Below are 27,748 nucleotides of genomic sequence, written 5' to 3' on the forward strand. Positions count from 1 at the left end.
TGGCTCCCCCAAAACCTGCTGGTGTTCCAGCTCCCCACCTGGCCAATATATATATAATTTGGACACTTGAATGCACCTCATTCCTCAGAACGAAATCATTTTGGACCTTTTTTTGTACCGGCCAAGCCTTCTCAACAGGGAGGTGGCTGGCATTCAGACACCCTCTGTTTCATGAACTGATGGTCGCCTGTGTGGGTCGGTGGGGGGTCTCTCTTCCCCTCCCCTGTCTCCCCATCCTTATTTTATTTGCTTGGACGGTGTAATCTACTATTTGCCTCATTTATCTGTCTCAGAAATTCCAGCAGCTGGTTGAGCATGAGACTCTTAATCTCAGGGCTGTGGGTTCGAATCCCACTTTGGGCAAAAGGTTCCTGCATTTCAGGGGATTGGACTACAGTGGTACCTCAGATTAAGTACCGTATTTTTCGCCCTATAGGACACACTTTTTCCCCTCCAAAAATGAAGGGGAAATGTGTGTGCGTCCTATGGGGCGAATGCAGGCTTTCCCGGGCTTCCTGCAGCTCTGCGCCACCCTCCCGATCCTGGCGTGAAGCCGCGCGGGGCTCCGGAGGATGGCGCGGAGCTGCCTGGGCTCCAGGGCTTCCTGCAGCTCTGCGCCACCCTCCCGATCCCGGCGTGAAGCCGCGCGGGGCTGCGGAGGGTGGCGTGGAGCTGCCTGGGCTCCAGGGCTTCCTGCAGCTCTGCGCCACCCTCCCGATCCCGGCGTGAAGCCGCGCGGGGCTCCGGAGGATGGCGCGGAGCTGCCTGGGCTCCAGGGCTTCCTGCAGCTCTGCGCCACCCTCCCGATCCCGGCGTGAAGCCGCGCGGGGCTGCGGAGGATGGCGCGGAGCTGCCTGGGCTCCAGGGCTTCCTGCAGCTCTGCGCCACCCTCAGGATCCTGGCACTAAGCTGCGCGGGGCTGCGGAGGGTGGCGCGGAGCTGCCTGGGCTCCAGGGCTTCCTGCAGCTCTGCGCCACCCTCAGGATCCTGGCACTAAGCTGCGCGGGGCTGCGGAGGGTGGCGCGGAGCTGCCTGCGCTCCAGGGCTTCGTGCAGCTCTGCGCCACCCCCCGCATCCCGGCGCTAAGCTGTGCGGGGCTGCGGAGGGTGGCGCGGAGCTGCCTGCGCTCCAGGGCTTCTTGCAGCTCTGCGCCACCCCCCGCATCCCGGCGCTAAGCTGTGCGGGGCTGCGGAGGGTGGCGCGGAGCTGCCTGCGCTCCAGGGCTTCTTGCAGCTCTGCGCCACCCTCTGGATCCTGGCACTAAGCTGCGCGGGGCTCCGGAGAGTAGCGCAGAGCTGCCTGCATTCCGAAGCCTGGTGCGCGCTGAAGAGCGCCCCCGGGCTTCGCGCATCTCTCCGCAAGCCTGGGGAGACCGGCGCGGCTCCCTAGGCTTGCAGATAGCAGGCTGTTCTGGGGGCTGGGGTCGGGGGAAGCTCGGGCTTCCCCCACGCCTGCCCCGTGCCTGAGGAGGGGAAATTTTTTTTTCTTTATTTCCCCCCCCCCAAAAAAAATTAGGTGCGTCCTATGGGGCGGTGCGTCCTATGGTGCGAAAAATACGGTACTTAATTGGTTCCGGAAGTCTGTTCTTAACCTGAAGCGGACTTTCCCATTGAAAGTAATGGAAAGTGGATTGATCCGTTCCAGACGTTGAAAAACACCCCCTAAAACAGCAGTTTAACACGAATTTTACTGTTTCACGAGACCATTGATCCATAAAATGAAGGCAATAATCAATGTACTGTACTATAAAATAAATAAGACAGTATTTTAGATAAAAAAATTAACATTTATTTCTTTTCTTACGTGCACTCACTATTTGGAGGGGGCGCAGGGTCCTCTTCCACAATCACAATCGGCTTGGCTCCCGGCATTCGTGGAGGCCTCAGAGAGCTCCTGCGGCCGGAGCCCAATAGCAGAGCCTCTGCAGGCCCCGTGGATGTTGGGGCTTGGCTCCTGGCATTTGCGGAGCCCTGCAGGCACCACGGATATCGGGGCTTGGCTCCCTCCATTCGCGGAGCCCTCAGAGAGCTCTGTAGGCCCTGCTGATGTCCGGGTTTGCCTCCAGGCAGCAGCGAGGCCTCCAAGAGCTCAGACAACTTACTTCCGGGTTACAATCGTTCGTAACCTGAAAAAACATAAGTTGAAGCATTTGTAACCCGAGGTGCCACTGTACAGATTCTTACCCATCCAGGTGTTGAATATATGCTATATGGCAATTTATGGACCTAATGGGTATCTAAAACCATTTGCACATAACAAATAGGAGCCTACACAACACAAAACACTGTATGTAGGTTTTATTTTATTTGTTTTTCATTTTATATTTTGAAAATGTGCATCCATTTTTTTTTCATTTAAATTTTGTGGGGGTCCCCAAGAGAGTGGGGCCCTAAGCTATAGCTTGTTTAGTTTATACTAAATCAGGCACTGAGCGAGATGCCCCTATTGGAAGCCCACATAGCAGCTCTCTCCCTGCCTCCGACAGGAGAGGGAAAACACATCCATCAGGCTTAGCAGCTGTGGACGACCTTATCCTCTGTGAATCTGCCTAATCCTCTTTTCAAGCCCACCTCTGTTGGTGGCCTGGCCTCCCTGACTCTGAATTCTACAGCTGGAAGGGACCCAAAGGCTCATCTTGTCAGACCCGCGATCTCAGAGGTAGTTCTCCTGCGTGCAGAAAGTCCCCGACTTCCTCTCCAGCCAAAATGAACTTCCGGACAGCACAGGGAATAGAAGTGGGACGCTGCAACAAAAAGTTGCCGTTTGGAGTGGACCTGTTCGCTCTTCCAGTCAGTGAGCCATGCCATGCCCTCCTCTGTGATGCGTTCTGCAAGAGCTTGAGGCTGCCAGGGGGAGCCAGGCAATGTCCCACCCAGCAAGACTCAGGGTCTTGCTGCAGGCCCCCCAAATAAACCAGAGGTGCATTTTAAATAAAAGGACACATTCTACTCATGTAAAAACACGCTGATTCCCGGACCATCCATGGGCCGGATTTATAAGGTGATTGGGCCGGATCCAGCCCCTGGGCCTTAGTCTGCCTATCCATGGACTAGATGATCCATTGCAGCTCTGCAATTCAATGATTCCATTGCCCAGTCTCTGGGTTGTGGGTTACGACAGATGCTCTTATTTCATTCCCCCTCCCACCCAGTTTTCCATTTTCTTTGGACTGAATGCCTCTCTTTCCGCCCACCTCCCCTAAAAAAGCAAAAGAACCATCAGGTCTTAAGTTAGCCGCCGTGAGACTTTTGTTTTTTGAGCAGCCACGTTGACCCATTTCTCGGCTGTTACCTTCGAATCGATGGGAAGATAATTTTTCCACTTGACGACTATTGAATCCCATTAGCTGCTCCATAATAACTGAGTTAGAGGTTTAAGTTTCTGGTAAGTTTTCCAGACCAACATAATCGGGGGTTATAGCCTTACCAGTAAATATTTCCAATTACAGTTCCTGTTACGGGGATGCAAAAAATCATTTCGTCTCCTCCTCCGACCTTGGCTGACCCTACCTACCTATTCCTCTGCCTGGAGAACAGTCTGGAGAGGACAGGTTTAGTTCCAGCCCAAAATGTGACTATTATAACCTGGCTGTTGTAAGTCAAACTTATATTTGCGATTCTAGGCCATCCTTGAGGCCTCAGGCCTTGCCTTCCAGCTGCTCCCCACCTCCCCTTCTAAAAGTTGCCTCCTCTCAGCTTTTTATCTCAGAAATCTTGGCCCCTTTGGATAGAATCACAGAATCGTCGAGTTGGAAGGGTCACCTAGCCCAACCCTTTGAAATCCAGGAATATTTTGCCCAGCGTGGGACTCGAACCCAGAACCCGGAGAGTAAGGGTCTCACGATCTACTTGCGATGGGCCCCTGGGCGGACCCCAGGGTCAAACAGGCCCAAGAAGGAGGGAAACCACTCAGTAGGGCCAAAGGAGTGGAAACGAGAGTGAGACGTAGTCTGAGGAAATCTGGAGAAAAGGGAAAAGTCATGTCGGAAGCAGATCGTTGCTGGGCCCTCGCTACACCCTGAGCAGTGTGGTGATCAGAGTACCGGACTAAGACCTGGGGGACCAGGGTTCGAATCCTAATACCGGGAAATCCAATGATGCTGAATGCTGGAAGGTTCAGGACAGGTGAAAGGAAGCATTTCTTCACGCAATGCCATAGTTAAACTGTGGAACTCATTGCCACAAGATAATAATAATAATAATAATAATAATAATAATAATAATAATAATAATAATAATTTATTTATTTATACCCCGCCCATCTGGCTGAGTTTCCCCAGCCACTCTGGGCGGCTCCCAATCAGTGTTAAAAACAGTACAGCGTTACATATTAAAAACTTCCCTGAACAGGGCTGCCTTAAGATGTCTTCTGAATGTCAAGTAATTATTTATCTCTTTGACATCTGCTGGAAGGGCGTTCCACAGGGCGGGCGCCACTACCGAGAAGGCCCTCTGCCTGGTTCCCTGTAGCCTCACTTCTCGCAATGAGGGAACCGCCAGAAGGCCCTCGGCGCTGGATCTCAGTGTCTGGGCTGAACGATGGGGGTGGAGACGCTCCTTCAGGTATACTGGACCGAGGCCGTTTAGGGCTTTCAAGGTCAGCACCAACACTTTGAATCGTGCTCGGAAACGTACTGGGAGCCAATGCAGATCTCTCAGAACCGGTGTTATGTGGTCCGTAATGGCCACCAACCTGGATGGCAACGCTCTGCCTTCGTAGCTGGAGGCAGCAGTGCTTCGGGTACCAGTTGCTGCAAACCACAGGAGGGCGAGAGTTGCTCTTGGGTTTGAATCCTCCTCGCGGGTTTCCCACAGGCAACCCGGTTGGCCACAGCGGGAGCAGGATGCTGGGCTCGATAGCCTCCTCTTCCATTCTGAGGGAGGGAGGAGACTTTTTTAGGACGTTGCGTTTCCCAACAGCGCCTTACTGTGGCGATCACACAGGGTCGCCAGACTTTTAATGGTCTATAGAGCCCTGTGCCACCACTGTGCTCGCTTCCCCGCTGCCACCAACCCCTTAAAAGGCAAAGGACCCCTGACCATTAGGTCCAGTCGTGACCGACTCTGGAGTTGCAGCGCTCATATCGCTTTAGTGGCCGAGGGAGCCGGCGTACAGCTTCTGGGTCATGTGGCCAGCATGACTAAGCATATGGCTACTTCTGGTGGACCAGAGCAGCGCGCGGAAACGGCGTTTACCTTCCTGCCGGAGCAGTACCTATTTATCTACTTGCACTTTGACGTGCCTTCGAACTGCTAGGTTGGCAGAAGCAGGGACCGAGGAACGGGAGCTCACCCCGTCGCGGGGATTCGAACCGCCGACCTTCTGATCGGCAAGCCCTAGGCTCCGTGGTTTAACCCACAGCGCATCCCTAACTCTCGGGTAGAACACTGAGTCCAGACAGTTGTTAAAAGTGAACCAAAAAAACCAAGTTTATTTTACAAACATTAACAAGTTTATGGTTTCTCAGATAATATTCCTGTCGGTATCTTAAATTTAGTTTCTTTACCGGCCTATACCTTCTGACTGATTATCTCAACTGTTTGACTGACTCCTCTTAACAAATTCTCTCCCTCTCTCACACCAGACTAGCCCAACCCACAGCCTTCTCTGTCTCATCTAACTCCAGACTGTCTTCTCAACCACCCAAAATCTATCTCTCCCAAAAACCTCCATGCTTAAACCTTATACACAGTTAATTCTGCCCCTTGGGCTCCCATTGATTAGTCATTTTACAATTAGTTAACCCTTTCCTTATGAACCCAGTATAATGTCACACACCTAGGAGGCCACACTTACGCTCTCTGTTTTCAGATGGAGCTGATTGACCTGTCGACGGTGGACGTCATCCTGATCTCAAACTACCACTGCATGATGGCCTTGCCCTACATTACGGAGCACACCGGGTTCACCGGAACCGTCTACGCCACCGAGCCGACGGTTCAAATTGGCAGGTGAGGAGAAAAAAGCCTCATTTTATCTCCTTGCCTTTGGGGGAAGATGTAGAGGACGACACAGGAAAGAGGAGCGTTGCCTCTCTAATGTTCTTGAGAGGCTTTTAAGACGCGGCTGAGAGCGAGCCAAGGAAGTTCTTCGCGGCTTTAAGTGTGTGCACTGCATGCTTGACTTCTTCCCGAATGTCATGAGTCAGTTTGGGCTCCTCTGTTTGGCAGGCCTGGGCGGAGCGATTAAATGGTACTAGAAGGTGTTGCGCTCACAGAAAACCTCTGCCGCTGCTTCCATGGTGGGCAGCACAGTGTGGTGTAGTGGTTAAGAGTGGTAGTCTTGTAATCTGGTGAACCGGGTTCGCTTCCCCGCTCCTCCACATGCAGCTGCTGGGTGAGTCCCACTTCTCTGAAGTCTCTCAGCCCCACTCACCTCACAGAGTGTTTGTTGTGGGGCAGGAAGGGAAAGGAGAATGTTAGCCGGTTTGAGACTCCTTCGGGTAGTGATAAAACAGGATATCATATCCAAACACTTCTACTCTTCTTCACATGCCAGGAACAGACTCCTCTGTTTTGCAACTTGCTAAATGCAGAATCACAGGATCATAGAATTAGAAGGAACCCTGGGGGTAACTGGAGGTAACCCGAGCAACACGGTCCAGGTCCGGTCCTGAATCCAAGGGTTCCGCGAGGAGTCAGTCAAGGGCCAAGGCAGGAAACCAGTAAGGTCAGGCACAGGATCACCAGCAGGTTCTGGCAAACAGCAACTTTGCTCCCACAACCTGGGGTGGGATCCAGCAGCCTTTTATCTCTGTCAGGGTAGCGGCCGGTCCTGATCCCTTGGCGACTCACCTCCCTGTTTCGCCTGAAGGTGAGCACTCCTCCTGCGAGTACTCAGGTCTCTCCATATCTCAGACCTTAGTCTCTGCAGCTCACGAGACGTTGGTTGGTTACTAGACCCAGAGGCCGCCTCAGCCTCCCCTGACCCAACCGGTAGTCGAGCAGCTGTAAGTGATGGCCCAACTGGAGGCAACAAGGTAATCCCCGCATCTGGAGCCAGGGCAGGCTCAGGCCCCTGACTCGTCTCCACCCCCATCGTTCTGCCCAGACACTGAGGTCCAGCTCTGAGGGCCTTCTGGCGGTTCCCTCACTGTGAGAAGCCAAGTGACAGGGAACCAGGCAGAGGGCCTTCTTGCTAGTGGCCCCCGCCCTGTGGAACGCCCTCCCACCAGATGTCAAAGAGAAAAATAACTACCAAACTTTTAGAAGACATCTGAAGGCGGCCCTGTTTAGGGAAGCTTTTAATATTTAATAGGCTACTGTAGTTTAGTGTTTTGTTGGAAGCCGCCCAGAGTGGCTGGGGAAACCCAGCCAGATGGGCGGGGTATAAAGAATAAATTATTATTATTATTTACATATAAACACACACGGAGCACTGCAGCATGGCTCCCTCTCTCTCTAGCATCAGACTGGAGCAGGAATTCTAACCGTTGCTCCTCTCTGCAGGCTTCTGATGGAGGAGCTGGTCAACTTCATTGAGCGGGTGCCCAAGGCTCAGTCTGCCTCCATGTGGAAGAATAAGGAAGTGCAAAGGTAAGGATGGACACCCCCACTCTGCAGGGCACCTCCCTTGGGAACGGGGGGGGGGGTGTCCGGGGTGGCACTCCCCCTATGGTTTGGTTTCTTGCCCTGCTGCTCAGCTGCCCAATCCTCAGAGCTGCTTGTGTCAGTCAGAACAGCATTTCCCAAACATTTTTGGGGCCATTTGCCCCATTGGTTCCATAATCTCATCCCCAGTGCCCCTCTAAAGGTAAAGGGACCCCTGACCATCAGGTCCAGTCGTGGCCGACTCTGGGGTTGCGGCGCTCATCTTGCTTTACTGGCCGAGGGAGCCGGCGTACAGCTTCTGGGTCACGTGGCCAGCAGGACTAAGCCGCTTCTGGCGAACCAGAGCAGCGCACGGAAACGCCGTTTACCTTCCCGCCAGAGCGGTACCTATATATCTACTTGCACTTTGACGTGCTTTCGAACTGCTAGGTTGGCAGGAGCAGGGACCGAGCAATGGGAGCTCACCCCGTGGCGGGGATTCGAACCGCCAACCTTCTGAGCAACAAGTCCTAGGCTCTGTGGTTTACACCACAGCGCCACCTGCATCCCTTTTAGTGCCCCTCTACTCTACCCTATAAAAAGCATTATTGTTATTAGTATGAATAATTATTTTACTTTTTATCCCGCTCTTTATCCGTAGATCTTGGGGCTGTTCACAGCATAAAAACATGGTGGTTTGCAAGGCCCACTAAGAAAGATAATAGCACAATAAAATTTGAAACAGGGAGGATTAATTGCACGTTTATTCAAAATCCAGTTGGAACCATTCAGTTTAATTAACTAATTCAGTAAAATTGATGGACTCGGCCCACTAATGCCAGCTTTCCAACGTCTGGAAGTCATTTACACCCTCCTGCTGCCCCCTTGCCTCTTAGGATGCCCCCCCAGGTAATCCCCCCCTCTAGGCGGGGGAGGGGGAGAACCACCAACTTTGGGAACCACGGACTTAGAACAACAAAATCAACAGTACCTCAGGGACCGCAGAACCTCAAGGGCCACCGTTCTCCATATGAACCTACCCAGACCCTGCAATCATCCTCTGAGGTCCTTCTTCGTTTGCCTGCTCCATGTGAGGCCCGGAGGGTGGCAACACGAGAACGGGGCCTTTTCTGCAGTGGCTCCCCATCTGTGGGGTTCTCGCCCCAGAGAGGCTCGCCTGGCACCTTCATTATACACCTTTAGGTGCCAGGTGAAACCATTCCTCTTCAGCCAGGTTGACATTTTACTGTGTTTTTAAATATTTTGTTGGGAGCCGCCCAGAGTGGCTGAGGCAACTCAGTTGTATGGACAGCACATAAATAGCCAAATTACTATTATTATTAATATTTGGCTGATTGACATCCGATGCCCTCTTAAATGTGCTGTGGAAGTGGGTGGGGATTGCTGGGTTGCCTTTGTTGCTATTTTTATTACATATTTTGTGTGTGTGTGTGTGTGTGTGTGTGTTTATATCACTTTCTGTAGTGAACCGTCCAGAGATCTACGGCTATAGGGTGGCATGTGGATTAAATATACAGTCATACCTTATGTTACGTCTGCTTCATGTTACATTTTTCTCAGGTTGCGTCCTGCGGCGACCCAGAAGTACCGGAAAGGGTTACTTCCGGGTTTTGCTGCTCACGCATGCGCAGTAGCGCTAAAACGCGCTTCGCGCATGTGCACAAACACCAAATCATGCTGCGCACCTGCACAGATATGGCGCTTCAGGTTGCGGGCTTTTCATGTTGCGAACGGGCCTCCAGAACGGATCCCGTTTGCAACCAGAGGTACCACTGTATATTAAAAACAATAATGGAAAAAATATCACAACGAAACAGCAGAGTGTGGACAGAAGCCCAAGCTTTTGAATACTGGTGAACAGATAGATCTTAGAGGCCTGGGAGGACATGAGCACAATGGGACTCTCCCCAGTGCATGGCACAGAGCATAGCCAGCGAATCAGTGAATCCATGAAGGTTTTGAGCATCTGCGCTTGGCGCTGTCAGGTTGGGTCCTCGATGTCAGCCCCGAGTCGGGTTGGTTGTGCCCAAAACCAACCCTCTTTCCTAGGGTTGGTGAGATAGCGGCTTTTGAAAACAGGGGACACCCCCAAGCGAGCACAATGTTAAGCATTATTTTGAGTCACCCGTGAGCTTGTCAGTGGTGCCTCTTCCCCTCTTTTCACAGCAGCCTGGAGCGTTCCCAGTGTTTATATCACTTTGCAGCTCAGACGCTTCCAGCCCCTATTGCGTTGTGTGCAACTGAGCCGCTCCCTTTATTGTAGGAAACGCTGGCGCCTTTTAAACGGAAAGCTCTGCAAGGAATATGCTTAGTGCATCAGGGCAGCTGATGGTTTTTACCCCATTACTGTCTGGAATCTAATGGCTGGCAACTCTGAAGCGCACTGAGTTGTGGCACTGGGGTGGCTGACATCGTATTTCCCCTTTCATTCCTCCACCTCAAACAGTGGCACCTTCTGGATGAGTGCCATGGAATTTGGGGTGATTTTGCAGGAGGATGACAAGAGGGGGTGCCCTCCATTTATCAATGTTTCTAAGCATGGTTTTATGCAGGGGTCAGCAAACGTTTTCAGCAGGGGGCCAGTCCACTGTCCTTCAGACCTTGTGGGGGGCCAGACTATATTTTGGAAAAAAATAATGAACGAATTCCTGTGCCCCACAAATAACCCAGAGGTGCATTTTAAATAAAAGCACACATTCTACTCATGTAAAAAAACCAGGCAGGCCCCACAAATAACCCAGAGATGCATTTTAAATAAAAGCACACATTCTACTCATGTAAAAACACCAGGCAGGACCCACAAATAACCCAGAGATGCATTTTAAATAAAAGCACACATTCTACTCATGTAAAAACACGCAAATTCCCGGACCGTCTGCGGGCCGGATTGAGAAGGCGATTGGGTCGTATCCAGCCACCGGGCCTTAGTTTGCCTACTCATGGTTTTATGGAGATCTCTCTTATTTTAACGAAAGTGTGTCTTAGAAATTTGCAATAACTTGGAGAAAACAGGCTGGCTGTTGGGTTTCCTGGGGCCTCCCATCCAAAGAGGACACGTTATTTTATTATTTTTACATTTATTCGCCTCCTTCTCCTCCAAGGAGCTCAAGGCATGATTCTCCCCCTCCCTTATTTAATCTCCCACAACAACCCTGTGAGGTAGGTTAGGCTGAGAGGCAGTGACTGGCCCAGGGTCACCCAGTGAACATCATGGCTGAGCGAGGATTTGAACCCAGGTATCTCCCAGGTCCTAGTTTGACACTCTAACCATCCCCACGCACTCTGACTCTCTTCTGTTGTCATCTGTAGAAATTACAGGTTTTCAGCGCTAGGTGAACATGGAGACATTGGCAGGAGCAATCCTCAACACTTGCTGCAGTCTCCTAAAAATTATGGAGGAGGAGGTCAGTGGCCCAACCGATTCCCCAGTAAATCAACTCCTTTCAAACAAATGGATCGACAGAAGTTGACCGGTTTTCACAAATCATCGGAAATGGGCTGGAATGAGATTTTGATTTAGCATCTGTTTAATATACAAAGTAAGAACCCAATTCTTCTTCCCCTCGCTGGCAGCTCTCACTGCCTTCCTGCCTGGGCTCCTCGTACTGTAAGAGATTTATGTCAAAAGAGACGGCCATCCTTTTTATGTGCCTTGACACTGCCATTCTCGGCTATCGCACTCCAACTTCCTTTGCGGAGAAAGGGGGGGAAGTCTGCAACAATGGCGGCTTTTCCAAGGAATAAAAGGTTTTAATACTTGTGTCAAAGTTTCTGTTTGAAAAAACAGTTTCCTCCCCTTCCTTTTGCCTTCTGAGTGCTTACTCGCACAGCACACAATCACCTCATGTTTTCCGAATCTTCCAGCACATTTTTGATATTGGCAGTGGATATGCATATTGCAAATTGCTTTCTCTTCATTAAACTACAGAACTCCCTTTCGCAGGAAGGAGCTGTGATTTCTAAAACTCAGCATGAGTTTCTCAAAAATAAGGCATGCCAGAGCTATCTGATTTCTTTCTTTCTTTCTTTTTTGATGGAATTACAAACTTGGTGGATCAGGGGAATGCTGTGGACATAGTGTATCTTGATTTCAGTAAGGCTTTTGACAAAGTCCCCCTTGATATTCTCACGAGGAAGCTGGTAAAATGTGGGTTGAACGAGGTGACTGTTAGGTGGATTTGTAGCTGGTTGACTGACAGAACCCAAAGAGTACTCATTAATGGTTCCTCGTAACAAGTGGGGTGCCGCAGGGTTCTGTCCTGGGCCCGTTGTTGTTCAACGTCTTTATAAATGACTTGAATGAAGGAATTGAGAGGATACTCATCCGATTTGCAGATGACACCAAACTGGGAGGGGTAGCTAATGACACAGAAGACAAAATTAGAATTCAAATGACCATAACAAATTGGAGAACTGGGCACAAGCAAAGAAAATGAATTTCAATAGGGACAAACGTCAGGCTCTGCACTTAGCTGAACAAAATAACACAACACGATGGCCGATAACAATGCCACTAAGCACTATTTACAGTGGTACCTCAGGTTACAGACGCTTCAGGTTACAGACTCTGCTAACCCAGAAATAGTACCTCGGGTTAAGAACTTTGCTTCAGGATGAGAACAGAAATCATGCTCCAGCGGTAGTGGGAGGCCCCATTAGCTAAAGTGGTGCTTCAGGTTAAGAACAGTTTCAGGTTAAGAACGGACCTCCAGAACGAATTAAGTTCTTAATCTGAGGTACCACTGTATAAAGGGTAAAGGGGACCCCTGAACATTAGGTCCGGTCGCGGACAAATCTGGGGTTGCGGCGCTCATCTCGCTTTATTGGCCAAGGGAGCCGGCGTACAGCTTTTGGGTTACGTGGCCAGCATGACTAAGCCGCTTCTGGCGAACCAGAACAGCGCATGGAAACGCTGTTTCCCTTCCCGCCGGAGCGGTACCTATTTATCTACTTGCACTTTGACATGCTTTTGAACTGCTAGGTTGGCAGGAGCAGGGACTGAGCAATGGGAGCTCACCCCATCACAGGGATTCGAACCGCCGACCTTCTGATCGGCAAGTCCAAGGCTCAGTGGTTTAACCCACAGCGCCACCCGCGTCCCTTGTACTACTGTATTTGTTGTTGTTGTTTAGTCGTTTAGTCGTGTCCGACTCTTTGTGACCCCATGGACCAGAGCACGCCAGGCACTCCTGTCTTCCACTGCCTTCCGCAGTTTGTTCAGACTCATGTTTGTAGCTTCAAAGACACTATCCAACCATCTCGTCCTCTGTCGTCCCCTTCTCCTTGTGCCCTCCATCTTTCCCAACATCAGGGTCTTTTCCTGGGAGTCTTCTCTTCTCACGAGGTGGCCAAAGAATTGGAGCCTCAGCTTCACAATCTGTCCTTCCAGTGAGCACTCAGGGCTGATTTCCTTCAGAATGGATCGGTTTGATCTTCTTGCAGTCCATGGGACTCTCAAGAGTCTCCTCCAGCACCAGAATTCAAAAGCATCCATTCTTTGGCGATCAGCCTTCTTTATGGTCCAGCTCTCACTTCCATACATCACTATTGGGAAAACCATAGCTTTAACTATACGGACCTTTGTTGGCAAGGTGATGTCTCTACTTTTTAAGATGCTGTCTAGGTTGGTCATTGCTTTCCTCCCAAGAAGCAGGCGTCTCTTAATTTCGTGGCTGCTGTCACCATCTGCAGTGATCGTACTACTGTATAGACTAATACAAATGATCAGAAATTGCAACCAAAGTCTCTAAATCTTCTTCACCAGTTGCGGTAGAACAACTCAAAAGTTGAATATATACATAGTCTGTCACCAAATGTCACCAGAACAGAGTTAGGCTCTGCACTTGGCCAGGAAGAACCAGATGCACAAATATAGGATGGGGAACACCTGGCTTACTGGCAGTACATGTGAAAAGGGGTCTTGGTGGACCTAAGTGTGCCGAGAGTCTTGGCGCATTGCTGAGCCTGATCCAGTCTTTCTTTGTCTCCAGGCTGCTTCCCACCCCTCTGAAAGACGCGGTCGAAGTCGCCATGTGGAGAAGGTGCTACAATATGCAGGAAGTGAACTCAGCGCTCAGTAAGATCCAGCTGGTGGGGTATTCCCAGAAAATAGTGAGTATCCGTGGTCACGTCCTGCTTTTTGTGCGATGCGGGAGGCGTGGTAAAGTGGTCACCTGCCCTGTGACCTGATGGCGAAGGGCAGGTAACAAATCTGAAAAGATGCGTAAAAAGTCAGAGGAGCTTTAAAATATGGAGAATGGAAAATATTTAAGGAATATATAAGATTATATTGTACAAACAATACCATCCTAGCAGAACTGGAATGATACCTGTAAACAAAAATGAGTGAAACAAATACTTTAGTGGAATACATGAAAAAGGATATAATGTAAAGCTGTGCGATAAAATTATGATTACATAAACAATGTAATAAGAACGATTGGAAGTTTTATGCATAATTTTTTTGTTCGATGGATATGATTCTGTATAAATTTTATTTTCTTTTTTTATCTTTTTATCTTCTTTTTTCTTATTCTTATGTCTTGATGGGTTTTCCCCCCTGTATTCAATACCTTTATACTTACCTTTGTTGTAGAAGGCAGCCCTGTTCAGGGAAGTTTTTAATATTTAACGCTGTACTGTTTTTAACATTTGATTGGGAGCCACCCAGAGTGGCTGGGGAAACTCAGCCAGATGGGCGGGGTATAAATAATAAATTATTATTATTGTTGTTGTTGTTGTTGTTGTTGTTGTTGTTGTTGTTGTTATTAATAAATGATCATTCGTGTCTGTATTTTAAACCAATAAAGATTTACAGTGGTACCTCAGGTTAAGTACTTAATTCGTTCCGGAGGTCTGTACTTAACCTGAAACTGTTCTTAACCTGAAGCACCACTTTAGCTAATGGGGCCTCCTGCTGCTGCTGCGCCGCCGGAGCACAATTTCTGTTCTCATCCTGAAGTAAAGTTCTTAACCTGAAGCACTATTTCTGGGTTAGCAGAGTCTGTAACCTGAAGCGTATGTAACCTGAAGCGTATGTAACCCGAGGTACCACCGTACCATGAAAAGAAAAGAAAAGAAAATATGCGTAAAATAAAATCATAGGCTGGGAAATACTTTCTGGAATTCTTCCATGTGTTGTTTTTCTTCTCCTCCCCTACAGGAGCTTTTCGGTGCAGTCCAGGTCTCCCCTCTCAGTTCCGGTTATGCCCTAGGCAGCTCCAACTGGATCATCCAGTCGCATTACGAGAAGGTTTCCTACGTCTCGGGATCCTCGCTCCTCACGACGCACCCGCAGGTACGACACCCTCCCAGAACTCTGAGGTTTCGCCTTCCATAAGGGTTGGTGTTCTCCTTCCTCAATACAGTTAATCTACAGCGCATGCGCGACTCCACAGCTCCTCGGTCTCGTGCGGCAGGAGTGAGCCTGTTGGATTGGGTTTCAGTCTGGTCCAGGGCCGGATTTAGGTTTGATAAGGCCCTAAGCTACTGAAGGTCATGGGGCCCTTTACATGTCCAGCGGACCTTTGTCAGCAACAAATTGTCACTGGTTTTGTGTTGTATATATGCCATACAGTAATTTATAGAACTAAAGCCATTTGCACATATTGCCATGCAACCAGTCCAAGTAGAATGTAAAGGTAAAGGACCCCTGACAGTTAAGTCCACTCACGGATGACTCTGGGGTTGTGGCGCTCATCTCGCTTTATTGGCCGAGGGAGCTGGCGTTTGTCCACAGACAGCTTCTGGGTCATGTGGCCAGCAGGACTAAGCCGCTTCTGGTGAACCAGAGCAGCGCATGGAAACACCATTTACTTTCCCCCCGGAGCAGTACCTATTTACCTACTTGCATTTTTTGGCGTGCTTTCAAACTGCTAGGTTGGCAGGAGCAGGGACCGAGCAATGGGAGCTCACCCCGTCACGGGGATTCGAACCGCCGACCTTCTGATCGGCAAGCCCTAGGCTCTGTGGTTTTGATCAGCAAGCCCTAGGCTAGCAGGTGGGGCCCATGACTTACATCAGGGGTCATCAAACTTTTTCAGCAGGGGGCTGGTCCACTGTCCCTCAAACCTTGTGGGGGGCCAGACTGTATTTTTTGGGGGGAAATTAATGAATGAATTCCTATGCCCCACAAATAGCCCAGAGATGCATTTTAAATAAAAGCACATATTCTACTCATGTAAAAACACCAGGCAGGCCCCACAAATAATCCAGAGATGCATTTTAAATAAAAGGACACATTCTACTCATGTAAAAACACACTGATTCCCAAACCGTCCGCGGGTTGGATTGAGAAGGCGATTGGGCCGCATCTGGCACCCAGGCCTTAGTTAGCCTGCCCATAACTTACATCATAGGAGCCTACACAACACAAAGCACTGTTGCTGTATGTAGGTTTTATTTTTATTTTTTTTATCTTATATTTTGGAAATGTACATCCAGGTTGTTTCCTTTTAGGGGTCCCCAAGAGAGTGGGGCCCTAAGCTATAGCTTGTTTAGCTTATATGTAAATCCGGCACCGGTCGTCTGCTATGAGCAAAGGCAGGCGCAGCACTTTGCAAAGCAGGCATCACATTCCCACTCCCTCTTCAAGAAAGCAGCACACGTTGTCTTTCCCACGTCCATCTGGAGGTCCTGCAGCAGAAGAGGCAGGGGCAAGAAACTCCTAGAATCATAGAGTTGTACAGCTGGAGGGAACCCATAAGGTCATCCAGTCCAACCCCTTTGTTGTTGTTTAGTCATGTCCACCTCTTCGTGACCCCCTGGACCAGAGCACACCAGGCCCTCCTGTCTTCCACTGCCTCTTGCAGTTTGGTCAAACTCATGCTGGTAGCTTCGAGAACACTGTCCCACCATCTCGTCCTCTGTCGTCCCCTTCTCCTTGCGCCCTCCATCTTTCCCAACATCAGGGTCTTTTTCAGGGAGTCTTCTCTTCTCATGAGGTGGCCAAAGTATTGGAGCCTCAGCTTCAGGATCTGTCCTTCCAGTGAGCACTCAGGGCTGATTTCCTTCAGAATGGAGAGGTTTGATCTTCTTGCAGTCCATGGGACTCTCAAGAGTCTCCTCCAGCACCAGAATTCAAAAGCATCCATTCTTTGAAGATCAGCCTTCTTTATGGTCCAGCTCTCACTTCCATACATCACTACTGGGAAAACTGTAGCTTTAACTATTTGGACCTTTGTTTGCAAGGTGATGTCTCTCCTTTTTAAGATGCTGTCTAGGTTTGTCATTGCTTTTCTCCCAAGAAGCAGGCGTCTTTTAATTTTGTGACTTCTGTCACCATCTGCAGTGATCATGGAGCCCCTTCTATTTGCCAGGAGGTGATGGGACCAGTAGCCATGATCTTAGTCCAACCCCTTACAATGCAGTTATCACAGGCCTGCTCTGTCAGGGAAATTCTGCTTTAGTTCCTAGGATCCAGCCTTGTATCATTATAATGTTACTGAATCATAGAAACATGGAATTGTAGAGTTGTAGGGGACCCCAGAGTCATCTAGTCTAACCCCCGGCCATGCAAGAATCACAGCTAAAGCATCCCTGAGACGTGGCCTTCCAACTTCTCCAAGGAAGGAGAGTCCACCACCTTCTCAAGGACTCCTTTTAAAACCTTTTAATGTAATCCTTTTGATGCAACCTGAGCCCATTGCAAAATGTCAAAAACGAGATTACGGGTCCTGCTTTTTCGTTAAGAAAAACAACCTGTTGCATATTAATAACAGGCCAGGTATTATTAATGCGATTGCCTTCCCAGTTTAAGGCACCTATGAAAGCCCCACATATTCTCTGCACCCGCTTCCCCTCTCTCCCCCTTTTTTATTTATTATTCAAACGCCACATATTTCAACTCCGCAATATCTGAAGACGGCTTCCAGGCTACATCTATATCGCCCCTTGAATTATCTTTTTTCTCGAAGGCATGATGGCTTAACTGGCTGCCAACTCGTCCACCCCGCTTGTCTAAGGGCAAACTCTTCAAAGTGCTATAGATGTAATTTCCAGTAAATTAATTCTCACAAGATCCATAATTTCCCTCCACGCCCCCCCTCCCGATAGAAAGACAGCTACATCTTTGGAGGGCTGATGGATTCAGCAGGCAGAGCTCTGAGCTACAATCCCCGCCTGCGGCAGACCAGGGAAAGGAGTCGGGCCCAGTTTTTGCCCTTGGGTTTATTTCTTTTAGGGCAAAAAGTATGATTTGGCAGAGCGGTTGGGGCATCCAAACCGGTCCTGCCTCTTTCCTATTTCCTTCACTTTTTCATAGAGTGTTCACCACCTGCTTGCAGTTGTACCAGCAATGGGGGCCAGGTTTTGCCTTTCTAGAGCCGGCCAGTGTCTATAAGAGAGACAGCAGTTGCATAGCGGTTAGAGTGCCAGACTAGGACCCGGGTGACCTGGGTTCGAATTCCCCGCTTGGCTACGAATCTCGCTGACTGACCTTAGGGACAGTCGTGCTGGCCCTTAGCCTAACCTACCTCGCAGGGTTGTTGCAGGGAATTACCGGTAAATGAGGGAGCAAGCCGCTTTGAACTCCATGGAGGAAAAAGGGGGGGATAGAAATGCAAAAACAGAGTCTAGTCTCCACCCAGACAAGGAAAAGGCAATATCAGAGTCGAAGGACAAAATCCAGACGTCTTCATCACCACAAACGTGTCTGGTTCTCGTTTTGAAAAGCCTTCTAGGCTGAAGTTTCCACGTTCTGCTGCACGAAGAAGCCTAGCGCAAGGGGATTCTTCAGCTGTGGTTCCTATGTCACGGGGTTGGACTAGATGACCATGGGGGTGCCCTTCCAACCCTACAACTCTTGTGTTTCTAAGGAAGGCTAGAGAACCAGTGTAGCTGGGAGTGGAGAGAGAGAGAGAGAGACCTCTGAGCGAGTTTTCCAAAAAAAAAAACACAACACAGACAAATGAAATGCCTGTCATCTGAAAATGCCAATAAGACAGTAAAAGTAATATTGAACCTGCCTGTGGAAAATATATGTAATGATTATGCCGGTATTCAATAGTCATAATTTCATCTTCCGTTTGAGTCGAGGGGGGATGGCATTGATTCACTGGGGCTGCTTTGCAGAGGATAACTTTGAAAGATTTTGGGCCAAACTTCTGATCGGCTCTCTCTTCAGTCTCCCCCTGGTTGTCAAAGTCAGGCTTTCTTTCCTGAGCCAAGAGTCTTTATTTTTCTGCCCCTGTGCTGTTGAGTGGTATTATTTTTGCGTTTTTATACTGCAAACCACCCTGTGACTCTCAGATGAAGGGCGGTAATAATAATAATAATAATAATAATAATAATAATAATAATAATAATATTTTTTAAATTATACCCCACCCTTCCCGGTTCAGAAAACCGGGCTCAGGGCAGCTAACAACAAATTTAAAACACTTAATTGATGCAACAAAAAAGAGCATAAAATACAGTATAAAACGTGAATTACAATACATTCAGAATTCAAAAATCAATTTAGGGGGAAAATCCATCCAATAAACATTAGGTGATCCCCAGGGCTAGCTGGCTAAATTAGTCCTACTTGGGCCAGCGTGGAGACCAGGGGAGAATTAGCTGTGGGATCCCAGAGCGGGTAATCTTCATAAAAAGGGGAGGAAAGGAAGGGGAATAAAATATATTTTATTATAGAGGCAACAGGGGTTTTTGTGCCAAAATTAAACAAACAGGCCGTGCCTATCAGCCTGCAATTGATTATGTTTCTGGAGTGGATTTAGCACAAGAGACGGTCTTTTTCAATGTAGCCCCCCAGATAGGAAGTACTCTCCCCAGTGAAGGCACACTTTGCACCTGGCCAAGACTTTCCCCCAGGCATTTGGTTCGGCAGCTACACTAGTGACTGGGAGCGGCCGCCAAGACTACATAACACCAGTCTTGAAAGACCTACACTGGCTCCCAGTACGTTTCCGGGCACAAGTCAAAGTGTTGGTGCTGACCTTGAAAGCCCTAAACGGCCTCAAAGGCCCAGTACACCTGAAGGAGCGTCTCCACCCCCATCGTTCTGCCCGGACACTGAGGTCCAGCTCCAAGGGCCTTCTGGCGGTTCCGTCACTGCGAGAAGTGAGGTTACGGGGAACCAGGCAGAGGGCCTTCTCGGTGGTGGCGCCCTCCCTGTGGAACGCCCTCCCATCAGATGTCAAGGAAATAAACAACTATCTGACTTTTAGAAGACATCTGAAGGCAACCCTGTTCAGGGAAGTTTTTAATGTTTGACATTTCATCGTGTTTTTAATATTCTGTTGGGAGTCGTCCAGAGTAGCTGGGGAAACCTGGCCTGATGGGCAGGGTTTAAATAACAAATTATTATAATATTAGTATTATTATTATAGAAGGGGAGACTGGTATTGCACTCTTCTAGTCTCATTAAGGAGGGACGCAGGTGGCACTGTGGGTTAAACCTCAGAGCCTAGGGCTTGCCGATCAGAAGGTTGGCGGTTCGAATCCCCGCAACGGGGTAAGCTCCCGTTGCTCAGTCCCTGCTCCTGCCAACCTAGTAGTTCGAAAGCACGTCAAAGTGCATGTAGATAAATAGGTACCGCTCCGGCGGGAAGGTCAACGGTGTTTCCGTGCGCTGCTCTGGTTCGCCAGATGCAGCTTAGTCATGCTGGCCACATGACCCGGAAGCTGTATGCCGGCTCCCTTGGCCAGTAAAGTGAGATGAGCGCCGCAACCCCAGAGTCGGTCACGACTGGACCTAATGGTCAGGGGTCCCTTTACCTTTAGTCCCATTAAGGATCTGGTTGGTCCCTGTAAGGAAAGGATTCTGGGCAAGACACACCCATTTGACCTGCTCCATCATCTTCTGCGTGCATTGAGGATCGCGATGCCTCAAACTCTGCACTTTTGTCCTCATTGCAAGATGCCCGGAGTCTATTTTGGTTTAGAATCGCGTGACTAATAATAAATAAATAAACGAGCTCTGCCTCTTGGACCTTCCCTTTCAGCCCATGGACCAAGCTTCCCTGAAAAACAGCGATGTCCTCATCCTGACCGGCCTCACCCAGATTCCCACCGCAAATCCCGACGGCATGGTGGGAGAATTCTGCAGTAACCTTGGTAAGGTGGCCGTGGCTGTGGGGTGTGTGTGTGTGGCATCGATGGCCGTGTTGTTGCTGGTTGGGTTGGGTTGGGGTGATGTTGCGCCTGCTTGCTTTATAATCTGACTCATAACCCCATGTGGGAAATTGCTCTGAGATTCCCGGAACAGAAGTAACTGCTTGACTCCCTCTCCTTCTCCCTGGCGTAAAACTAGCAGTTGAGATTTTTTACGATGTGCCTTTGCCTCCCTCATTAATACAGTAAGTGCTTTTGAGAGATGCAAGTTGTACCTTGTGGAAGTCAGCTGGAGATGACACCCAGTCTTGGAACAGAACAGGCATAATGAGATTGAATCGCTCACTCTCCTTGGCTCGCTAAGTGGGTGCCTTCGTTGCCAGCGGTTTGTGTTTTGACAAGGCTCTCCCGTCGACAGGTGGCCCTGCCGCTTCCTGGCTGCCTCTTGGCCAGTTTAACATCTTCGCGTGTGCTTTGTTAAGTCGGCCTCCCGTTTCTCGAAAGGCGCAGTCGTCGCCAGCACCTGGTGACCCAAAAGCCTGTGCAAGGCGGAGGCAGCATAGCCCACAAGCTTGGTCTGGCCTTACATGGAATCATAGAATGGTAGAGTTGGTAAGGGACACCAGCGGTCATCTAGTCCAACCCCCTGCAATGCAGGAATAAATGGCCAGCTGATTCCATGTAGCTGCTACTGACAGCCAAGCCGAAAATGGTGGTTGTCAGGACAGTGACAGGGTCTGGCCTAAGTGACCCTTTGGGTCCCTTCCAGCTCTACATTCCATGAAGACCCTAACCTTCCCCTTGGCACTGACCTTGTCCAGGATCTCTACATGAAGTTAGGATCAGTCCTGGGCTCCCCTCCCTAGATCCAAGCTTGGAGGAAGATAGCTCAGTAGCAGAATGCAAGCTTTGCATGCAGAATCTCTGGTGTCAATAGATGGATTCAATCTATGGTGCGAATATTAACATTGAAATGATTGGATGCATATAAACTGACTCCTCTTGGAATAAAAATGGTCTAGGCCCATTTGTTTGATGCAAATCTTAGCTTGCAGAGCTTTCTTCAAAACAGAACAAAAAAACACACACTCAGTAAATGATAAATTTACACCATAAATATATTGTGGTGTTCAGCACGGACACATCACATTAGAAATAAAAAATAATTCCAAACAGACCTAAAAGCATAGTTCTCTATCATCCTTCAGCCTCCATTTTGCCTAGATCTTTTATTAACTCCCTTCAGGAGAGTCTCAGAGCCTGAGAACAAAAAGCCAAAGGCACCAGCCTTTCAAGGTGGCCAGTTTGCCATTCAATAGCCTCTCATGTGATCTAAGGTTAAACACACACGGGTTAGGTAGCAGAAACCTCTTAGTATACTGCTGTGGAATTTCCCCGTGTTAAACCTTTTCAGCAATACACACAGGTGTTCTCCATTTCATTGTCAATTAAACAATTATACTTGACAAAGGCTAGGGAAGACTCCCTGGCTAAAACTCCTGCCAGTCAGGGGAGATCCATTGGCCTGGCTCTGTATAAGGTATTTTCCCCCCCTAAAATAACATCAAGGCCTCGATGGCTTTAAAATTGGATTAGACCCACTCATGGAGGAGGAGGAGAGGACTTTCGATGGCTACTAGCCGCAATCGGAGGCAGCAGTGCTTCTGAATACCAGTTTCATTGAATCCTGCTTCAATGGCTTTGAGCCCTCTTGGGTATTTTGTCGGATTGTGACCCTCGGCTTTTTATCAGGCTGCTATTATAAGGTATGGTAAAAGGGACGCAGGTGGCGCTGGGATCTAAACCACTGAGCGTCTTGGGCTTGCCGATCGGAAGGTTGGCAGTTCGACTCCCTGCAACGGGGTGAGCTCCTGTTGCTCTGTCCCTGCTCCTGCCAACCTAGCAGTTTGAAAGCACGCTGGTGCAAGTAGATAAATAGGTACCACTGTGGCGGGAAGGTAAATGGTGTTTCCGTGCTCTCTGGCATTCATCATGATGTCCCGTTGCGCCAGAAGCGGTTTAGTCATGCTGGCCACATGACCCAGAAAGCTGTGGACAAACGCTGGCTTCCTCGGCCTGAATTGACTTTGACTGCACTTAACCATCCAGGGGTCCTTTACCTTTATTATAAACAGGCATGTTGTTTTTTAAGCTTTGGGTTTTTGTTTTGTATTTTGTATTTCCCCAGATGGCTTTAAGTGCTGTCCCAAGTTTTTCTGGTCCAAATTGGATTTCTTCCATTTAAATTGAGACTTTGATTCAAGTTAATAGTCTTTTTGTTTTGTTTTGTTTTGGACCCTTGTCCCTCTTTGCATATAGCAGAGGTTTTCAACCTTTTTGGGTCAACGGCTCCCTTGACCAACTGCATTCTTTCTGCGGCACCCCTGGGGGGCTCAGGAGCCTAGTTATGTTCCCTGCAAAGCCAGAAGCCCCTCACCCTTTTTCGAACACCCTCCCTTGTGAAGGGTTCCCTCAGCCTCCTCTCTTCTGGGCAAATTCAGCTGCTGCCCCTGGTCTCTGAGCTGTTCCACAGCAAAGTGGGGTGCCTCCTCATGCTGCCCCACAGGTGCCGGGGAAGCACCCCTTGGCCAGCCCCAGCACCACCATTTGCCTGCGGAGCTTGTAGCTAGGGCTGCTGCAACAAACAGCTGTGCAATCATCATCATCATCATCATCATTTATTTATACCCCGCCCATCTGGCTGGGTTTCCCCAGCCACTCTGGGCGGCTTCCAACCAAATATTAAAATACAGTAATACATCAAACATTAAAAGCTTTCCTAAATAGCGCTGCCTTCAGATGTCTTCTAAAAGTTTGGTAGTTGTTTATCTCTTTGACATCTGGTGGGAGAGCGTTCCACAGGGCGGGCGCCACCACCGAGAAGGCCCTGCACCTGGATCCGTGTAACTTGGCTTCTCGCAGTGAGGGAACCACCAGAAGGCCCTCAGAGCTGGACCTCAGTGTCCGGGCAGAACGATGGGGGTGGAGACGCTCCTTCAGGGATACTGGGCCAATTAGGGCTTTAAAGGTCAACACCAACACTTTGAATTGTGCTCAGAAACGTACTGGGAGCCAATGTAGGTCTTTCAAGACTGGTGTTATGTGGTCTCGGTGGCCACTCCCAGTCACCATTCTAGCTGCTGCATTCTGGATTAGCTGTAGTTTCCGGGTCACCTTCAAAGGTAGCCCCACGTAGAACCCATTGCAGTGGTCCAAGCGGGAGATAACCAGAGCATGCACCACTCTGGCAAGACAGTCTGCGGGCACGTAGGGTCTCATCCTGCATACCAGATGGAGCTTGTGGACAGCTTGTGGACACCTGTGCCTCCATGGACAGCTGTGAGTCCAAAATGACTCCCAGGCTGCACACCTGGTCCTTCAGGGGCACAGTTACCCCATTCAGGACCAGGGAGTCCTCCACACCCACCCGCCTCGTGTCCCTCAAAAACAGTACTTCTGTCTGTCAGGATTCAACCTCAATCTGTGCAAGCCTTGGGGAGGTAGAGACATGAGAGTGCACCAGAGGAGGGAGGGAGGGAAAGAGGGACGGAGGCCAGTTTTGCCCACGACACCCCTGACCATCGTTCAAGGCACCCAGGATGCCATGGCACGCTGGTTGAAAACCACTGGCATATAATAATTGTATTCCCTGCTGATTGTTGTGGACTTTGGTGCAGACGATGAAATGTACAGCACAGAAAAAGGGGTGTTCTTGCCCCAGCCAATGTAACTAAACCCAAGAGACGTAAGTGGGTTCAGAAGCTTAAACATACTATAGGAAGATGAAGTACAATTTTAATTCAGCATCAGAATATGAAAATGTAATCAAAGCAGATGAAATTACAAAGATGGCACAATAACAAATTGACTTTGCTATTCGGGTCAAAGCCTGATCCAGCTCTCCATATCGACCGATAGATGACGACAAAATTTGTCAGAGGCCACCAGTCAAAATAGATCAGATTACAAATACGATATAATAACAAATAGACTTGCCAAAGCATGATCAAAATCCTTATATGACTAATAGATGACTACAAATTTGCCAAAGGCCCAATGCGCTTCGACCCAATTGGTCAGGAGAATATTATTAAACACAACTTGGTCGCAGAGAATTGGTTAGTCTGTCGAGACCTTAAAGTGACCATATATCCCTTTAATTTACATCTACAAAATGAATATCTCTCTCTCTTTGGTGGTTTATAGAGAAACATAGCAACAGCTGCTATTACATATTTAGAATTAACTAGCAAATTAATTTTCACCATCAGAAAAGCTGTTAATTGTTGAGCTTGTATGATGTCGTGGGTGTGAACAGCATCACTTAGCATTCTGCTCAAAATATGCCTTGGAAGGCCAAGGCTATCACTGGCTGTCTGTCGTGGCTACATTCTCCCCCCACTGTCAGAGGGTTGTGAGTTTGAGCCCCACATTGGACAAGAAATTCCTGCATTGCCGGGGTTGGCCTAGATGACCCTCATGGCCCCTGCCGATTCTGTGACGAGAAGCTGAGAATAAAGTTTCCTGGGTGCTGAATTCCTTGCAACGTCATTTCCGGCCCCGGAACCCCTTAAGAGGGTATATTTGTTCTTCCTTGGCTATTTAATGCACACCACGTGACTTGGCTCACTTCCTCGAGTCGTCTGTTGGCATTCTGACAGTGGCACTGTTGCCATCTGGATTATATCGTTTGCTGGTGAGCACACACCTCAGAGCCAGGGTGTAGACAATGTGGTGCCCACCAGATATTGCTGACTCCCTTCCGCCACACCTGGCATGACCCAGTGTTCAGGGGTGCTGGGAATTGTAGTTCAGGAACAACTGCAGCTCACACCTTGCCTATGGAGCCTTAGAAGAACGGAGCATTTTCTGCCGGTTTTTCCTCTGTGGTTCTCAGGATCTGCCTCCATGCCCAGCTGAGTATCAGAATTTTATTTTTCCCCCCAAGGGGTTGACATGAGATGTTTCTGACTTCTCTTGCTTTTGCTGCCAGAGCTGTAAAAGCTCCCAACTTGCAATTTTTTTTCACGTTTTGAAGCTCTTCTGCCCTCTTCAGGAAAAGGACGTGACTACATTGGAACCTTGATGGCAGAAAGTGAGGAGGAATTCAAGAACCTTTTAATGAGGGTGAAAGAGGAGAGCGCAAAATATAGCCTGAAGCTCAACATCAAAAAAACTAAGATCATGGCCACTGGACCCATCACCTCCTGGCAAATAGAAGGGGAAGAAATGGAGGCAGTGAGAGATTTTACTTTCTTGGGCTCCATGATCACTGCAGATGGTGACAGCAGTCGCGAAATTAAAAGATGCCTGCTTCTTGGGAGAAAAGCAATGACAAACCTAGACAGCATCTTAAAAAGCAGAGACATCACCTTGCAAACAAAGGTCCAAATAGTTAAAGCTACAGTTTTCCCAGTAGTGATGTATGGAAGTGAGAGCTGGACCATAAAGAAGGCTGATCGCTGAAGAATTGATGCTTTTGAATTATGGGGCTGGAGGAGACTCTTGAGAGTCCCATGGACTGCAAGAAGATCAAACCTCTCCATTCTTAAGAAAATCAGCCCAGAGTGCTCACTGGAAGGACAGATCCTGAAGCTGAGGCTCCAATACTTTGGCCACCTCATGAGAAGAGAAGACTCCCTGGAAAAGACCCTGATGTTGGGAAAGATGGAGGGCACAAGGAGAAGCGGACGACAGAGGACAAGATGGTGGGACAGTGTTCTTGAAGCTACCAGCATGAGTTTGACCAGACTGCGGGAGGCAGTGGAAGACAGGGCCATCAGTCATGGATGCCTTAGCCGACATTCCTGCATTGCAGCGGGTTGGACTAGATGACCTTTGGATACATTCCATGTCTAAGATTCTGTGATCAGCACACAGGATGAAATTATCACGACAAACACAAAAGCACCACACACCATCTGCTTCACGCTTGCTGCAATTCCTGCATGGAAACTGTGTGTGGCTTTTCGGACTTGACAATTATATTATGTGATTCTAATGATGTCATCAACCTAAATCCATTTATTTATTTATTTTGTCCCCAGGCCTAGATGCAGTTTCCCCACCTCCACATTTATTGCATTTCCAAATGCTTAATTTTCGGTGAGAAGTAGCAAAGGCCTGATTCTGTTTGAATCATCTCTTTTCATTCCACACTCCAATTACGACATGTTAGCGTTGATATTACCGCTGCCTCTTTTAAACGTCATCACTTGCTGCATCCGGATATCGATTTGTTGTTTTGGTGTGTTGTTGTTGTTGTTGTTGTTGTTGTTATTAGTATTAGTATTATTAATATTGCAACCTGCTTGGGTTCAGGAGCAGAGGTGGTAAATGTTTAAAAGGAAAAATGGGAAAGAACGGACGAGAGATGCAGAGATATTCTTCCTTTAATCTAACAGTAGACAGGATATTAAACTTCCACCAGCTGGATCTTGAGAGAAGACGGTGCTCTGAAAATATTGGTGCAATGTGTGTGTAACAGCAGCAGGTGTTTTTTGTTTAAAGAACGATGGCAGCATTTGGAAAGGCAGGGTTGCCACCTTGCCAGACGTCCAGGAATTCCCAGACGTGTCCTCTTTTGCAGGTCCTAAATACCCATCCGGGGGGGGGGGATTTTACATTTTAGAGCAAATGTCCTGGAGTTGGGGTTTAAAAAATAAAATAAAAATGTGCTCAGGTTACTCTGGGTTCAGGCTTTGGCTCCGGCGATTTGGGCTCGGATTTTGTGTCCTCCTTTTTACCTCTTGAAATATGACAACTCTAGGAAAAAGGCAAGGAAAAGGAATTGCAAATGAAGCAGCGAAGATCTCTGCCCGTGTGAATTCTCATTTGGAATTCGGTGTGCAGTTCTGGTCTCTCTCCATCTTGAAAAATGATCTAGTGAAAAAGTAAGGAAGGACCAGGATATTGAAAGCTGACAAGGAATATGGAAACCAGTCCATTGTGAAGGCCGGCTAAGCGATGGCAGCAGTTTTGGACATTGGAGCAATTGGAAGCGCCTAGACGTGTAAACCTTGTTTTATTTTTCTTATGTTCTTATTTATTTATTGTTGTTGTTTAGTCGTGTCCGCCTCTTCGTGACCCCCTGGACCAGAGCACGCCAGGCACTCCTGTCTTCCACTGCCTCCCTCAGCTTGGTC

At 48.7% G+C, this 27,748-nt stretch overlaps 1 protein-coding gene across 1 annotated transcript in view; it reads left to right on the forward strand.

Moving 5' to 3' along the window:
- INTS9 (integrator complex subunit 9) overlaps nt 1-27,748 on the forward strand; it is a 67,146-nt gene that overhangs the window by 15,614 nt on the left and 23,784 nt on the right. The window contains exons 5-9 of the mRNA XM_053383750.1: nt 5,812-5,951; nt 7,449-7,535; nt 13,541-13,661; nt 14,713-14,847; nt 20,495-20,606. Of these exons, the coding sequence (XP_053239725.1) occupies nt 5,812-5,951; nt 7,449-7,535; nt 13,541-13,661; nt 14,713-14,847; nt 20,495-20,606 (595 nt within the window). The remainder of the gene's footprint in view (nt 1-5,811; nt 5,952-7,448; nt 7,536-13,540; nt 13,662-14,712; nt 14,848-20,494; nt 20,607-27,748) is intronic.

This window comes from Podarcis raffonei, chromosome 3 (genome assembly GCF_027172205.1).
Source record: "Podarcis raffonei isolate rPodRaf1 chromosome 3, rPodRaf1.pri, whole genome shotgun sequence".
Lineage (NCBI taxonomy): Eukaryota > Metazoa > Chordata > Lepidosauria > Squamata > Lacertidae > Podarcis > Podarcis raffonei.